Source organism: Silene latifolia, chromosome 5 (assembly GCF_048544455.1).
Source record: "Silene latifolia isolate original U9 population chromosome 5, ASM4854445v1, whole genome shotgun sequence".
In the NCBI taxonomy this organism is placed as follows: domain Eukaryota; kingdom Viridiplantae; phylum Streptophyta; class Magnoliopsida; order Caryophyllales; family Caryophyllaceae; genus Silene; species Silene latifolia.
Window position 1 is genome coordinate 15,499,343 of NC_133530.1, and position 17,339 is coordinate 15,516,681.

Here is a 17,339-nt window from a genome sequence, read left to right on the forward strand (position 1 = left end):
CATTTTTTGAATTTTATGATTTTAAGTCTATTTTTATGACCAAATTGCCCCTCTCCTCTCTTATATACCTCTTATTACTCTTCTCTCTCCTTTATACTTTCACCTCACCTTATTCATTCACCCTTTTCTTTAAATTTCCCCATTATATTTTCCCCCCAAATTAAGGTATGTTCTTCTTCCTCTTAATTTTATTTCTATACTCTTAATTTTCGATTTTGTTATATGCGGTTGTTTTGCTTCAAATGAAGAGCTGCGATTTTTGAAAACAAATTAGGGTTCGATTTTTGCAATCAAATTAGTGTTCATATTAGCTGCGATTTTCTGTCTAGCTATAGTTTAAATGTGCGATTTTATGCATTCAAATTAGGGTTCATATTTTCTGCATTTTGTTCAAAAATTTAGGCGCAACATGTCAATTGAAAGCAGCTATGAAAGCAGTCATCATAGTGTTTTTGATGAGCAGCCAAAGAAGTGCTTCTGTGGTGTCCCTGTTGCCATTTTGACGTCTTCCACACATGACAATCCAGGAAGGAGGTTTTAAAGGTGTAAATTTTCTAACCCATCAGCTGGTATGAGAGGTTGTCGTTGGTTTCGTTGGCACGATCGTGTTCAAACAGAGTGGCAGGAAGATATAATCAACAAGATGAAGATGGAGAAAAGAGTGAATGAGTATGAAGTTGGCTGTTTGTCTCGTGAAATTCAATGGTTGAAGGATGATAGGAAAAAGCTTCAGTTTGAGATTGAAAACTTGAAGAACAAAGCTTTCATGTCAAAGTGTGAAAGGGCTACTTATTGCAAAGGGTTTCCATTGGCAATTGTTGATGCCATTGTCATTGTTTTCGTAACTGTAATAGTATGTAGTAAGTAGGTATTAGTTTGGATGATTGTAATGTTAAGAGTAGTCTAATTTTGAAGAATTTGGTGTAATGACAATGCTTTCATTTGGCGTAATAACAGTTGAACAATTTTCTATTTTACGTACTTGTTTGAAGTTTCCAATTTTACTGGCATGTATAATGTAATGTTTTCATTGTTAATGTTGTGTATTATCAGCTGAAGGCAGTCAATATAAACAAGGACTTGTTTATATCTACTACCTTGAGCTTGTAATGCTCACCATTGACAATGAAACCACTAATACCGCCCTGTAAAAATCTCAAAAACTGAAAAGCAAACCAGAAATTCAGAGCACATCAATTGCTCCAATATAACAACAAGAATACCCATCTGCAACACACATTGTTTTAACAAAACAAACAGCCTGTGAAGACTGAAATTGACATTCACCACATAAATTGTTCATTGTTCAAAAACATGGCTAAGAGGGTACTACTAAATATACTACATTGTTCAAACACAACAACAAAAGCATACTGAAAATTAAAGTTCAACAACAACAACAAATGTAGATAAGATCACATCATAGAAGATTGTTTAAAGCTTGGGATAAAAGTTCAGTGATGACAGTGACGTGGGTGGTGCTTGGTTGGGTGCATTTGCAGTAATGGATGTAGGGGATGTACTTGGGGAGTTGGCAGTATGGTGTGCTGTTCTCCAGGTTCCTCTCTTGCATCCCTAGCCTGCGTCTTCTCCCTTGCATTATTTGCCCACTCACTTCTAGCAAGGGGCCTTCCACCAGGAGCTGCAGCTGTCTTTGGAGGTGCAGGAGGATTTTTGCAGGTTCTTTTGTAATGCCCTCAGCCACCACAATGGCTACAATTGTTGGTCCTCTTCAACCTCTTCACTTGTTGGTCTTCCTTTTCACCAACTGATTTCCTTCTCTTTTTTGATTTTGGTCTTCCTGGCATGGTCCTCATTGGTGGTGGTAATGGCTCTGGTAAACCAGTAGGTTCCTATTGTTTGACACCAGGCATAGGAGAAACAGAGTGAGCATAGGTGATCATGTACCTCTCCTTTGAGTATGCATCATCTACATAGTTTCTGGGGTCCATTCTCTTTTCAAGCACGCAACACATTGCATGGGGGCAAGGCAGTCCAGTTAAGTCCTAATGCTTGCACCCACATGACCTGGTGTTAAGGTTCACAACAAACTGCTCCCCTTTCAGCTCAACCTCAAACTCACCATCATTAGATTGCATAAAATTTCCAAATCTAGCCTCCTCCTTTGCCCAATCCAAGTACTTGGTCACATATGGCATCAACCTGTCATCAACTTTCCTTCCACCCTCTCTTTTTTGACAAATTCTTTGCATTACATACCTCCTCATCCATTCTAAATATGTGAGTATTGGTTTATCTCTCGCCTCCTTCAAAACTGCATTGAATACTTCACACAAATTGTTCAGGAGGAGGTTTGACTTGCATTGTACATCAAATGCATGCCTAGACCAATGTTGAGGGGGAATGTCATTCAGGTAGGCATATGCCTCTTTTGATAAGAACTCCATGCCCTTCATTTCTCGCTTGAAATCAGCCTGTAATGATTGAATATCAGTTCTAAATAGAACTACTAATAAATAAGCTAAAATCAAATCACAAAAACTAGTATCCATCCATAACACACAAACAAATCAGTCAAATCAAAATAAAATTGAAACAAAGCAGATTATAAACTACTCAAAATAAATGAATATCAGTCAAAATAAATGAATAAAATTGAACAGAAACAGAAACAGATTATAAACTACTCAGATCTAACATAATCAAAATAAATAAATGAATATCAGTCAAATTAAAGAATAACTTATGAATTAAGTGCAATATAAACTAAAATAGAAAAGAATAGAAATTTACCCTTGACATTGCTCTAGCACATGCCCAAAATGTTTCTTTGAATAATTGACCACTCCACCTGAGCTTAAAATTGGCCCAAATGTGTCTAGCACAGAACCTTATGTTGGCCTTTGAAACCACATTAGCTAGGGCATCAACTAACCCTTTTCGCTGTCGACATCACGATTAATCCTTCCCCATCCACCTTCTCAATGTCATGGCTCAAGAGCTCTAAAAACCAAGTCCAAGAATCCTTGTTCTCCACCTCCACCATCGCCCGTACTCACGGGTAGATATTATTATTCCCATCTAACCCAACAACCACTAGACACATGCATGGGTATACTCCCTTCAAATGACGACCATCAATCCCAAGTATAGGTGTGCAACCAGTTTTGAACCCTTCTTTGCAAGCTTTCGGACAAGTGTAAAACCTCTTGAATATAACAGTGGCTTTGTCAATGTTATCACAAACCACAAAAAGTCGAACCGCCAGGATTATATTTAATCACAACTTTCCGCATAATCCCAAACCCTTGCATATTGATATTTTCCATTACCATGGATAACCGACAGCTCTTGACCTTGCCAACCAACATGTCATGTAATCGACATGAACTCCAAGATCCTTCAAAACATGGTTCGAAATCTTTTTATCTTCCAATCCAAGTTAGTTCTCCAAAACTCTAAATACTTGTCAAGAAGGAATTCAACCAACCTTTCTATTGTAAGTTGTCATTACACGGTTGTGCTTCAACTTCAACCCTCTAATTTGAAATGTCTCTTGGCCTGTGAGCTTCCTAGCATGCACATAAAACTTACAAGGATTCTCAATCCCACATACACACTTTCCTAGCTTTGACCTTTTCTTGTTCCATGGACGATTACATCTATTGTAGCATTGGGCGGTCACCCTGTCCCTTCCATTGTGAGAATACCGTAAATCATACCCATTCTTCACACTATGATGGATTAAGGCCTTCCTGAATATCTCAACACTTGGAAATTTCAATCCTTTTTGAGTTTTATACCCTTTCCAAAGTCAACATCGGGATTAAAACTAGGATAAGGACATGCCTCATCATCAGATCCCTCAAGACTCCTTAGCTCATCTGAGTCACAATCCACATCTGAGGTGACATTAACATCTAATTCATCAACCTCAACCAACACTTTCTCTCTTGCTTTAGAACATTCAACTCTAGCTTCTTTATTATCCTCCGGCCCTCAACACCTAATCCGCCTTCCACTCCCTTTAATATTGAGTCACCCTCTTTCTCTTGATTATTAATGAAATAATCAAAAATATTCAAACCAAGGTCAAACTCATTCCAACCAAAATCAGTATCACTCAAACACGCTTCACTAACCTCGAATCATCGAACTCGGCCTCATCATTGTCATCACCATCATTTGCTTTGTTTTGAGACACCTTCTTCTTACCTTTTTTCAAATTCAATTTTTTTCCCTATAACAGTTCTTTTTTTAGGAGCTACCTCCTCCTTTTCGCTTTCACTAACCTTTGCCTTCCCTTTTATGTCACCCTTTTTCACCTTTGACTTCTCCTTCATCGCTTTCACTAGCCTTAGCCTTCCCCTTACCTTTTTCAGTCACAACAACAGACCCATCACTACACTCTTCAATAACAACATGTTCAGCTCTTTCTCTTATAACAATTCCAGGTTGAACACCAAATCCCAGATTCCTTCTCAAAGGCAACTTCTTCCTTTTAGTTGGGACATCAACAATTTGGAGATCTGAGGTAGAGATTTATTTTTCAGAGTTTTGTGTGCTAGAGTTTTCTGTGGTAGTTTTCTTCAGTCTAGGGCTTTTTCTTTGGGATAAGGCAGAACATTTATTTTGGGTGGGTAGCTTTTGTCTTGGTGCTTTGAATTGTAAAGAATCATTAAGGCTATTGTGGGCCCCCACCAACTATTTTTTTTTCGATAAAGTATTGATTCCTCCTCGAATCTTTTTCTAAAGGGTCAACACTCACACTTTTTCGTCCTTTGTACAACACATGAAGCAATAGATGTTGTCCTTGGTAGAGTAATCCACACACTCACTGTATTGGTTTTCTTGCACACAGTCTTCAAAATATTGATAAGATCAAAACTGGATACTAACAACCCCTTTCCATGTGCATCACAAATACTCCTCATTGGCCTTTTATACCAAATTTCAAAGTCCTCACTTCTAGTTAAGCGACTAGCCAATTTCTTTAAAAAATCTACAGTGAGATTATCTAACAGAACACCAGCTCTAAGGTGTACAGCACCACCCTCATACTCAAATTTTCCATTGGCCTTAGGCTCAAAATTACCCCCATGAAAGGCACGAACAGTTACCCTCTTGTGAGCTGTTTCTGAGGTTATTTCCTACAAACTTACCTCAGCAATTAGGGATGTGAACCAATAATATAGTGTTGAAGACAAAGTAATTAGGGGATTTGAAACAAATAAACTAGTGATTAAGACATAAATTAAGAATTGAAACCCAGAAATTTGGGTTTTAAACCCAGAAATTAGGGTTCTAAAGCCAAAAATTAGGGTTTCAAACCCAGAAATTCGGAACTAAAACCAAGAAATTAAGGTTTAAAAATCAGAAATTAGGGTTTAAAACCCAGAAAGTAGGGTTTTAAACCCAGAAATTAGGGTTCCAAACCCAGAAATTAAGAGCTCAATCCCATAAATTAGGATTTCAAACCCAGAAAATATACATAAATACACATAAATTTGGGTTACAAACCCAGAAATTTGAATAAAAATGACATCAATTTAACCCATAAACTGAACAACACAATAAATATGACTATGAACAAATAAATTCATTCGAACTTAAACCCAGAAATTTGAATAAAAATGACATCAATTAAAGCCCTAAATGAAAACACAAGCAATTAAGTTCACAAATTAAAACTAAAGACATGAATTCGGGGGAGGAAACTTACATATATGAATCTGGAACCGTCACAAATTAGGGAAGGAATCACCAACGCGCCAATTTGAAGGAGGAGTTTAGAGTAAAAATTTGAATTTTTTTGTCGAGGAAAGTGAGGGAAATGACTGAGAGTTGTAAAAATTGAAACTGAAGAGTCAAATTGGAAATGTTGGGTTAATCACAAAAACAAGGGCAAAACGGTCATAAAATCATACATTTCACCTGAAAGTCCATTTGGGTGCAATATTTGATCAGAGTAAGTTTTATGGGAGTAAAAAATTAAAAAGTTTTCTTAAGAGAGTTTTTTTAGAAAAGTGGTTTCTATAAGGGAGTAATTGTTAATTTACTCTAGTGTTTATTTAACACTTCTTTCCATTCCCGCTCCTCAATTTTCAGAATGGGTTTAATCCAATTTTCTCTTTCTATTTTATTTATATTGTTTTTTTTCTTATTCATTCAAAGTTTGAAACTTGATCTCTTGTTTAGTGGCATAGACACTTTTAGACTTTTAGTATAACGGAGTCAAAATCGTAAATTTGTTTGATTTAATCTAAACTAAATCTAAAACTGTTTGATTAGATGAGTAATGCAACCAAAAAAAGTAAGTAATGGACAATTAGGACATCTATGCAAACCAGGTAATGTTGAGAATATGTTGAATTTTGATTCATTTCATTCTTCCTCATTTTAGGCGGGTTGAATGGTAATGTTGAGAATATGTTGAATTTTGGGCCAGTCTTCTCCTGATGGCGATTGGCATCTCTCCGCAAGCTCCCTTGAGCATCCTACAAGGTTTAGTGTCTTCAAGTTGGATAGGTTACTGATCTCGTGCGGCAGTGATTTCAATCTTGGGCATTTAAATATATGAAGGCTTTCGAGGGAGGTGAGGCTGTCAATCCACTCTGGAACCGCCTCTAATAATTCACAGGAGTCTATCCTTAGGAATGTCAAAGAAGACATACCTCGAAACTCCTCAGGGAGATGTTCCATTTGATTATTATCGTAAAAAGATAGGTGACGGAGCCAGGGAAGGTAGCTGTTGAGGAAAACGACAGGTTGTCTCTGCTTAGCAGGCATATTTGAAGGACCACATGTTTGATCTGCTACCACCTTCGTTTTCCCAACAACAGAGAGAGTAACTAAAGAAGAAAGACGTTGTAGAAACACTTGTGCCAATGAAATGACCACCTTCATGTCCATTTGCACATTCGCCAATTTGGGAAATGCAGGCATCAATTTCAGGAGTTGATTCTGACTGCAATCTTGAGCAGACTCTGTCATACTCCACCATCCCTTCAACTCAGGTATGTCTATGAGGCGGAGTTGTTCCAGGGATGGGAATAAGGGAGCAGAAGGGCACTCGTCCGCTAGAACTACCATGTCACTTTTGTTGCTACTACCATTTTCTTCTATGTACTCCACCTTATCCAATCTCTCTAAGATTAGACACTGTAGACGAGGGAGTCTTCCAAAGGAGCACATATTTATACATTCTTTGCACTCAACTATTTCAATATGAACCAGATTCGGAAGCCATAAATGTATTTCTAGACTAGCACTGGGTTTGAGGTTCTCTAGCACCATCTCGTCTTCTATATTGCTCTCTCTAAATATCATATTAAACACAGTAATCTCTTTCCTGTTCAGATTTGCAGCTTTGGCTTCTGACACTATATCCTTTGATCGATCCACCAAAACGATTCTCAGATAGCCCTTAAGATTATCAAGGCCGCCTAGGTCTGCCAGATCACCCGCCAATTTAGCGTTAGATCCATAAAGAGTGAGAGAGTTGCTTGGTTTTCCCACAATGAAATAATTTAGTGTTTCAAGACTCGTCAAACTTCGCAACCCCTTGGGCATATGACTCAATTTGTCACACTTAAGGAGGTTAAGGTGTCTCAGCATCACTAGCTTGTTTATGTCCTCGGGCAACGCTTCAAGGTTTTCACAATAAGATAGGTCAAGTAAGTAAAGATTCACTAGCTGTGTAATTGATTCGGGGAGTTTACGGAAAAGGTTGTCCGAAAAATCGAGATACCTCAAGTGGATCAGTTTGCCTAGTGATCTTGGCAGTTTATTAATCCCCAGCCCATGCATCCGCAGTACCCTCAACGACACCATTCTGAATATAGATATATCATTTAATGGGAAAAGTCTAACTTGCTTAGGATTAGAACTCATACCCCATTGAAGAGGGAGAAGGAACGACTTCAACTGCTTGATTTTGAATAGTGATGATGGGACTTTCAAAGACGACTCGTCTTCTGCTAAATTGAATGATACATGACAGACTCTTTCATCAAATTCATTTGTATTTGAATCTGCCATCTTATAATACCCAGCAATCGAGAGCACTAAATCATGCATCAGGTTGTGCATCTGAAAACTGTCAGGACACTTATAATACCCATCCATGTTGTTACAGTAGAAAAATCCTCGACTTAACAAGCACAACACATATCCTTCTCCCATCTCTTCTGGATTTTGGTCTGTGTACTCGGCTTCAACATATCCCATGGCGATCCAAAGACGAACGAGAATAGTTTTTTTGAATCGGAATCCCTTTGGGAACAAAGAGCAGTATACAACACAAAGTTTTAGCCTTGTACCTAACTGACCGTAACTGAGTTTGAGTGTGCCAATGACATCACTTCCATAGGAGGCAAAATTTGCAAGCTGAGCATTCCTAAAAGCTCGCCATTCCTGGACAGTATGTTTCCCCGCTAAAAGGCTTCCAATTGCCCGTATAACAAGGGGAACTTTAGGACACATCTTTGTAATCTCCTTCGCGATGGCCTCCACCCCTGGCTCATGCCATTCTGTAGCAGCCACATATTGAAAGAGGAGTAATGAATCATCATCTCCTAAATCGCCAACAATTAATGGGTCTTGTGTCCCAATAATTTTAGCAACTGTTTTGCTACGTGTGGTAAGGAGAACTTTACTCCCCTGAGCCCCGACCCTGAGCAGTGCTCTCAGTTCGATCCATTTCCCTCTCAAACTGTCGTCATCCCACACACCATCCAAAACAAGCAAAAACCTCTTCCCAGCAATTGTTTGATATAGACGCCGTTGGAGCTGATCAATCCCGCAGTCGAGAGCTTTTTCATCAGTGGCACATGTCACCATTTGCCGTAACACATCCTTGACATTAAAATCTTGGGTGGCGGAAACCCAAAGCTGCAAATCAAAATATGTTTTAATCCTTTTATCATGGTACACATACTGAGCCAATGTAGTCTTCCCAACTCCACCAATTCCGACAAAGGAAGCAACAGGGAGGACACCAGCAGCAGGGGAGGAGTCTAACAGCGAGCTTACCATATTATCCCTGTCTCCATCTCGTCCAATTACCATATCAGTACTCATATAAGACCCCGATACATTACTCAATATTCGGGTTTGGTTCAAAGTTGAAGAGCTAACTATGCTTCCAAATTGAGCATAGTTTCTTGCAACGCGACTGAGTTCCCCGGTAATACCGTTGATTTTCCTAGCATCCTTGAAGGGGGATACTAGCTGGTTTGAAGTAGAAAAAAACAAGCGCGCCTCTTTGGTGAACTTACTTCCTCCCATGAGTTGTTTCTGCTTGGCTTTTGCAGCCTTTGCATCTTGGAAATCGATTAATTTAGCAAGTCCACGTTCAAGCTTCTCAAGAATATCTCGTTGAGAATGACTGCACACCTGCGATGAATCTGCATCAAGAAGTGTAGCTTCAATAGTATTTTTGATATCCTCAAGCCCTTTTATTTGAGATTCAATGTTAGCTGCATCTACTATTGTTTTCCAAACTTCAGAACCCACTTTCTCACCAATACTTTTAACCAACTCCGTCACCATCGATTCAGCCATTTTGCTATCCTTCCCGTCTTCTTAGGAGAATATTTTGTATTTGATATCGATAACTTGATTTGGTGGATTTAGAATGAGGATTTGTGAGATGTGATAATAAAATCCTGAAACTGAAGTGGTTTTGAACTTTGAAGTTAAGAGGATGTTGATTGGTTTGTTGTTAAGAATATGATATAGATTAATTTATTGATATAGTGAACAAGGAAATTTCCAGGAAACTAAGCATTATACTGTTGGCTTTATTATTGTATTGAATTTTCTTATGAGCATAAAGCTATAATTTTCTTTCGTTGTCGAGTACCTTATTTTCTTCCCACTTGCTAAATGAGGTTCCCAGAAATTCAGCACAATATGAGTGGTTAGCACTTAGCAGTAAGCTGATCAGTATTGTAGAGGAGGAGGTAACGGGAACTTATGAGGTACTAGTCCAACACTAGTACAGTATTTTGTAGTCAATTAAGCACCCTTGTAATTACAAGCTAACCTATTTTATTTATTTAAACTGATGTTTAGCAATAAAATTAATAAAGGATTACCTCATCTTTCTTGGTATCAAGTCTTCTTCCTCCCCTTCTCTTCTAAACACTAAATTTCGCAGCGTTTTTCTCTGGCTTTCTCGTCATGGCCACCAAACAACCTTTCTATCATCCCTCCCTTGGCAACATCAAACACAACATCCCCATCATCGTTGACATGGAAAAGGCTCACTATGACTCGTGAATACTGCACAGGCTTTCGAAGGAACCACATCTCCGCTGCACCATTATGAGATGAGGGTGATACATCGGATGACGACGAGTCCTCTATACATTAGGCCAGCCCTATGGACTCGTCTCGATGCCATTGTTAAACAATGGATTTTCACCATCTCCCAAGATCCCCTCCTCACAATCCTTCAACTCGGTGCCACTACCAAACAACTTTGGGACCGCACTCACGACATTTTTCGTGACAACAAACACACTCGCTCCATCTCCTTGGAGCGTCAATTCTCAACCACCATGATAATTTCACTACTGTGTCCGCCTATTGTCAGGCTCTCAAGAGGGCTTACCAACCTGTCCTGAGACGACAGCAATGAGACTATTCCCAAGAAAAGTTGGCTTCAAGAAAGCTATCCTAGAGCCATTGTTGCTCGATGCATCTCTACAAATATCACAGAAGAGGGATACGTCAAAATCAGCAGGACGAATAGCTATCATTAAAACACTGTTCACATGTGAAAAAAAAAACAATAAACCCACAAAAATGTAATCTCCGGCGCTACGGGAATCAGGATAAGTTTTGTTAACAGAACAGCTCAATAGACCAGTATAAACTAATCACAGAATTACCTTGATTTCTAAATTTACAACAGAAAATTTTACATCATGATCTATTAAGTATTTCCCATAACGATGATCACTAGACACCTATCCTATTGTTGAAACTCGAAAGGGCACAATTTACAATCAAACATTCAAACATGATGACTATCTGTGCAGGAGTCTGGTTAGCTTCAGCTCCGATAGGATCTTATTTTAATTTGATTTTTAGGCTAAGTAGCTGCGATTGATTAGAATATTAACAACAAAATAATGTAAAACGTAATTGGTAGACCACAACTTACTAAACCTTTGCGAATCACCGATCACGTCAGGTAAAAATGATCCAGTATTTTAACTCACAAACAGAGATGCAAGATACAACTATTATTTTCTTTATAATATGTACAATGTACTTGAACTAAGCTCAAGCTCATGATAAATCTTGCAAACCGATCTCAACATTTTGCATTGATTTTGAACTCTAGTTATATTATTCTAGCAGTCTAGAGGTTAGGTGAACTAAGCATCCGGCGGAGTGGTTACATTCCTACCAACAATTATGAAATGAACAACAATGAATACATGTTAATGCCTTGATGAAGCAAAGAAGAGAAATTCATCCCTATAGTTGGATTTATAAGCGTATACTATCTTTCAGTGGTTACCTACTTATGCCGAAACAATGTACTCGTACTTAAAAACGCAAACATGCTGAGGCATCAAAGAATACACAGGTAGATGCCATCAAAAGCCATTGGAAAGAGAGCCACTGCCAAGACTGGATTAATTATTAGTTATTACTCAGCATAGATAACAGAAATACAGTAAGGCATGTTGCATATATCCGACTCCCTTTAGCCCGCAATTTACAAGTACCTTTGAGGCAATGGGGTAATGTTGTTGTTGATGATGTAACGGGAATTCAGGGGAGGGAGATGGAAAGCATATAAACAACCAGTCTGTCTTAGTCTGGAGTCTGGAGTCTGGAGTCTGGAGTCTGGAGTCTAGACGGTCACAAGCTTGTGACCTTTCCCACTTGCCTCTTTGGCGGATTTTGTCCGTCATAAATGAGAATTTGTGATAACGTCGTCTATTAGCAAATTATCATTTTCGATTTCGGCCATTAATAAATCTGAAAAACAGTCTTTCCTTAACATGGAGTAACAAACAAAATTCTTCACCAATATCATCAAATCCACAAATCACATTTTCCATTTATTTCAGAAACACTGTTAGAAATCAGTAATCCCTCAAAAGTTTAATTTTAACCTAATCTACAATAAAACTAATCATAACATCTAAATTCCTTGGAAAACACAAAATTCAGAAATCAGAAATTGAAATGGCGGAAACGGAAGAATAAAATAGTTAGTTACCTATGATGAGAGAGTAAAGGAGGAGGTAACTGTAGCGAAGATTGAAATTAAAGATACGAAGAATAGGTAGGACGATATCTCCATTGTTGGTCATCGGAGAGGACTGAGAACAAGAGAGAAGACGTTAAGACGGAGTAATTATTCGTTGTTGGGCCAATCGTTTTTCTTTTTTTTTTTGGGTCCTGCTATACGTCGTCGACAAATTACTAAATATCGTCGACAATTAACGTAAAATTCCAAGTTTGCCCTCCATATCATGACTCCATATTGGTCTCACCAAAATGCAATTTCCGTCTCAAAACAGAAATGAAATTACCGTCTCACTAAAACACAAGTCACCGTCTCACTAAAATATTTCAAACAAAAAAAAAAAAAGTCGGGTTTTGTAATTAACAACATGAACGGGAACGATTTTAACAACGATTTCAACAATGAAGATAGTAACGAGGTTAGTTTACGATTTAGTTTTGTTAAAAATTTATGTTTTATTATCGTTTGAATCCCGAATTAGGATAGATGCCATGAATGTAGACGGAATTATGATAGAATTTGTGACGGATTTATATGAAAAAGCAATTGAAAAAAAAAAAAAAAGAAAAAGAAAGAACACGGAATCGGGGCCGAGAGTGGGGTTCTTCGTCCCAGGCCCGTCAGGGCACGAAAAAATGGCTCGTCTCATGTTGGGCTTGGACGAAGGTTTCCTTCGTCTGGGCTTGGTGTTGGACGAAGGATTCCTTCGTCTGGGCTTGGTGTTGGACGAAGGATTCCTTCGTCTGGCCCATTGTTGTTTGTTTTTTTTTTTTTTTTTTTTTTTTTTTTTTTTTTTTTTTTTAGAGTTTCTCGTTACTTTTTTTTTTTTTTTCTTTGTTTTTTTTTGTTTCCGACTCGTTTTGTATAAAATAATTAATTTCCGTCTTTGTATTAAAATTTTTTATTTTTTATAGTTTCCGACAATTCAAATAATTATAATTAATTTCCGTTATTTCCGACTCGTTGTGTACAAAATAATTAAATGCCGTTTTTGTATTATAAAACAATTGAATTAATTAATTACCGTCTTTATATGAAATTTTTATCTTTAACATTTCCGACTCGTTTTGTAAAAAATAACTTATTACCGTATTTGTATTAATTTTATATTATTTTATATTTACTTCGACTAGTCCCTTAGCAAAAAATTGAATTAATAACTAACTTGTTGAAATGCGTGCGCAGGTGATTAACGATGGAGACGGTGTTGATTACTCAGATCATTTTACGACAACCCATTTTTTGCATCTAGTATTGAAGCGTTTAATTGGGCATATGAGATCGGGCTCCGACTCGGGTTTGGTATAAAAAAGCAAGCAACAAGAAAGTTGGTCGTAACACGAATTTGAGACAACGTTATTTTGTTTGTCGGATGGGTGGAAAAGGTCCCGTAAATAAGGATGCCGATTCTTTAATGAGGGTAACACGCTACCGCGTGGTGCAATTGCAAATTTGCAATGAAAGTTGTTGAATTAGAAGAGAATAAGTGGCAGCTTGTGATGAGATCCGGGTTTCATAATCATGGTTTAACGTTGTATTGTGACGATGCGGATACTTTGCAAAGTTTGATGACGAGGAGTTGGCTTATATCGATGCCCAAGTTAGAGCTCACGTTAGGACCGCAATTATTAGTGCGGGTTTACATCGGCGAATCCGGAAAAGTCAAGACCTAATCGGCGACAAATCTACAACCGTTCTCAGAAAGTAAGGGTCGAGGAAAGAGATGGGAGAAACCCAAGACAATGAGATGTTAGCACTTGCGGTTCAAAGATAAGTACGTTCATTATTGGGTCAGCGATCGGAGACCGATGAGCTAACCCACGTGTTCATGGCTCATCCGAAGCGGTTAAGATGTTTCGATCATACTATTATGTGGTATGAGATCGATTCCACGTACAAGACAAATGAATACCGTCTTCCGCTTGTTGAGATGGTTGGAGTCACACCTGTCGGGAAGAGCTTTGTCATCGCGTATGCTCTTGTGACGCATGAGTCGGAGGAGAAATATCTGTGGGTCCTACGGAAACTGAAGGCCCTGCTCAATGATGCCGTTCAACCTAATGCTATTGTTACTGATTGCGAGAGAGGTTTGTTGAACGCGATTCCCATTGTTTTTCCGGATTCGTCTCACTTGCTATGTCTTTGGCATATATATTCAAACGTGGAGACGAAAGCACTTGATATCACGAGTCAGGATAAGTGGGCTAAGCACGTAACTTTTAACTTGTTTACTGCGGTTGTCGAGGCGGAGACCGAAGATAAGTTTAATGTTGCGTGGGGCAAATTGGCAAGGGAATGGGCGGGAGTGGCGGCTTATATTGAGAGGCAATGGTTCCCGTACTTGGAAAAATGGGCCAAGTATAGAACGAACAACATAACTCATTTTGGCAATACTTCTACATCCCGGGTTGAGTCGGCTCATGCGAATTTGAAGAGATGGCTGAATAGCGCGAAACTGGCACATACATACATAAGGGGATCCGCCAACGTCCCGTCATTACTCTCCACCTTACAACAGTTACCAGCAACCCGAACGCCTAAGATCTGCGCAACATCGTGAAGGAGTATGGACATCTCCCCAAAAGGCATGTGAAAACTGTTGGTGTCGGGTTGCCATCTCTCAACAAAAGCAGAAATAAGGGGCATGTTATAATTCTCGGCCATGGAATCTAATAGGTGAGAAAGACCAGACTGGTCATAAATAGTCTTAACGGCCGGAGGGAGTGGCCAACAACTCAACAACCTCGTCTTACCAAACCGGTGGTAACCCGTCAAACCGGTCGACCAACCTCATTAGGAGTCGCCCATATGGTGTTGGCAATGTGGCCCCGGGCTAGGAATCACGTGGGGAAAGTCGGGACCACCAGAACACGATGATCGATCAACCAAGAGACATCCTTACCCGACTTCTTCTTCGGAGCCACCACACTACTAGAACTACCATCCGACCTCCGCTCGAAACGCCCCTCCTCAGTCCGTCTACGTGGCACCCTACGCACTCGCTCAATACCCGCCTCCTCCTCACCTATCACATCACAGCACCGAACCAGCTCCTCCTCCACCCGCTCATCGTCCACGAATCGGTACTACCATCTCCAACCTCAGACTCAAACTGGAGCCCCTTTCGAGCTCGAACTTGACGGTCATTTCCTCCACCGGCCATCTATTCAAAAAATAAAACAAAGAATTTATAAATATAAGTTTAAGTAAATTAAAAATTAAAAAAAAAAAACAAAATAACCCGGAACGGGGTTTATTAATAATAATTAATTAATATTTTACGTAAACTAAACGAGACGCAACAAAAATTATTTTACAACAACTTGATTACTTAAATTAATAAAACAAAGAATTTACAAATATAAGTTTAAGTAAATTAAAAAATAAATATAAAAACAAAATATCACCAAAAGAAGTTTATTAGTAATAATTAATTTATATTTTACATCGACAAAACGAGACGGAAAAAATATAACAAAACAAGACGAGATATTCTAAAACAAAAAGAAGAAAAAAAAAAAAAAAAAAAAAAAAAAAAAAAAGGACGAAGGAATTCTTCGTCCAACATCCAGCCCAGACGAGAACTTCCTTCGTCCAGAGCCCATATGAGACGAGATCTTCTTTCGTCTGGGCCTGGTCTTGGACGAAGAAGTTCCTCGTCCCAGCCCAGAATTCCGTGTTTCCTTTTTTTTTTTTTTTTTTTTTTCGATTAATTGTTACGATAATTGCGTTTGATTTTCGCTTAACACGCCTAAATCCGATTGAAATCAAAGCATCTATCCTAATTCCGTCACTAATTTGGCATCTATCCTAATTCCGTCACACATTTACAAACTAAGCAAAATACTACAAAAAAAATTTAATCCCGAATCACATACCTTGTTGAATGTTTGAATTCGTGACGGAAAAGATGCGGTCGATACGTTTGTGTCAGGTTTTTTTCTTCAAAATCTGACTCGGGTTGTTTTTTTTCAAAAATTGGAATGTGATAGGTAGTTTTTGAATAAAAAGGAAAATATTAGGGGGAGTGTGACGGAGGGGCAAATTAGGAAGTTCATTAAAATTGTCGACGATATTTAGTAATTTGTCGACGACCTTTAGCAGCCAGGTTTTTTTTTGGTACGAATGATGGGCCGATTGATGGTTTTAGTAGGTCCGTCGCGAACGGGTATTCCGGATCGAGTTTCGGTATTATTCTAAAGGTTTTTTTTGTTTTACCACCGAGTCCCAAACTTTACAATTTACTGTTTATTGAGTCTATTTTTACTAATAACCACCTATTTTTTAAGGAAACCTTCACCATCCACACCTATTAACTGTTATGTTGACAGATTTTCTTGTTTATCGTATCACTTACGTTTTATCAACTCTCAATTATATAGAATAACCAAAATACCCCGCATTTATCACTTACCAAGTCCTTATCCTATCCTTCATAAACCACTCACCCCTTAATAATGTGAAACAAAACCAAAATCCCCAAAATATTTTACCCTTGTTATGGTAAAAAATCGTCGACATTAAACCCCGCAATATATAAAGATATATGTTTCTAGCTACACATTCGATATGACACTATTTTGACGACCCAGCAATGTCATCATAATGAAATGGACTTGTCTCGAAAATTGGTTAATAGCGTATTTTCCTTTGGTACACATCGACGAATTAAAATGCTGATTAATCGGTTTGTTGCTTGTTCGTATATGTCTCATATTATTAAGGGTTATTTAATGGAATACTCTGAATTATTAGGGTCATTTTCAAAATACTACCTACTTTAAATTAACTAGCAATACTATCAACTAATGCACCCCTTTCCGCATAATATAACAGGTGGAAGGGCTACCTATTCTACCGATTGCTCTTGTTTAAAACCCTCTTTTAACTACTTATTACTTTTATTTAGTTAGTTTCTTTTTACTCTCTTTACCTTTTCTTCTTCCTTCATCATTATTACGCCATTGTTGTTTTTGTAGACTTGTGAGGGGGCTCTTCTTATTACTTGTAAATTATTTGTCATCTCCACTTCCAGAGTTTGCTATTTTTTTTTCCCCGGATTGAATTTCTGGCCAAATTTACACTTTCTTGCCAGTTATGC

The 17,339-nt window shown here is 38.3% G+C and overlaps 1 protein-coding gene across 3 annotated transcripts; it reads right to left on the minus strand.

Annotated features, from left to right (window-relative positions):
- Positions 1–1,780: 1,780 nt before the first annotated feature.
- Positions 1,781–12,759, minus strand: LOC141656842 (disease resistance protein RGA2-like). Of its 3 annotated transcripts, XM_074463917.1 has the most exons (5): positions 12,209–12,759; positions 11,709–11,964; positions 10,062–10,671; positions 5,684–9,635; positions 1,781–2,435 (listed from the first exon to the last, which is right to left on the minus strand). In XM_074463917.1, the coding sequence occupies exon 4, from the start codon at positions 9,523–9,525 to the stop codon at positions 6,361–6,363; it is 3,165 nt and encodes a 1,054-aa protein (XP_074320018.1). In that variant the 5' UTR covers positions 9,526–9,635; positions 10,062–10,671; positions 11,709–11,964; positions 12,209–12,759; the 3' UTR covers positions 1,781–2,435; positions 5,684–6,360. The 3 variants fall into 3 exon arrangements, with proteins under 3 accessions (XP_074320018.1, XP_074320020.1, XP_074320019.1); XM_074463919.1 differs by lacking the exon at positions 11,709–11,964 and having other exon boundaries at positions 5,684–9,357; XM_074463918.1 differs by lacking the exon at positions 11,709–11,964 and having other exon boundaries at positions 5,684–9,368.
- Positions 12,760–17,339: the final 4,580 nt, after the last annotated feature.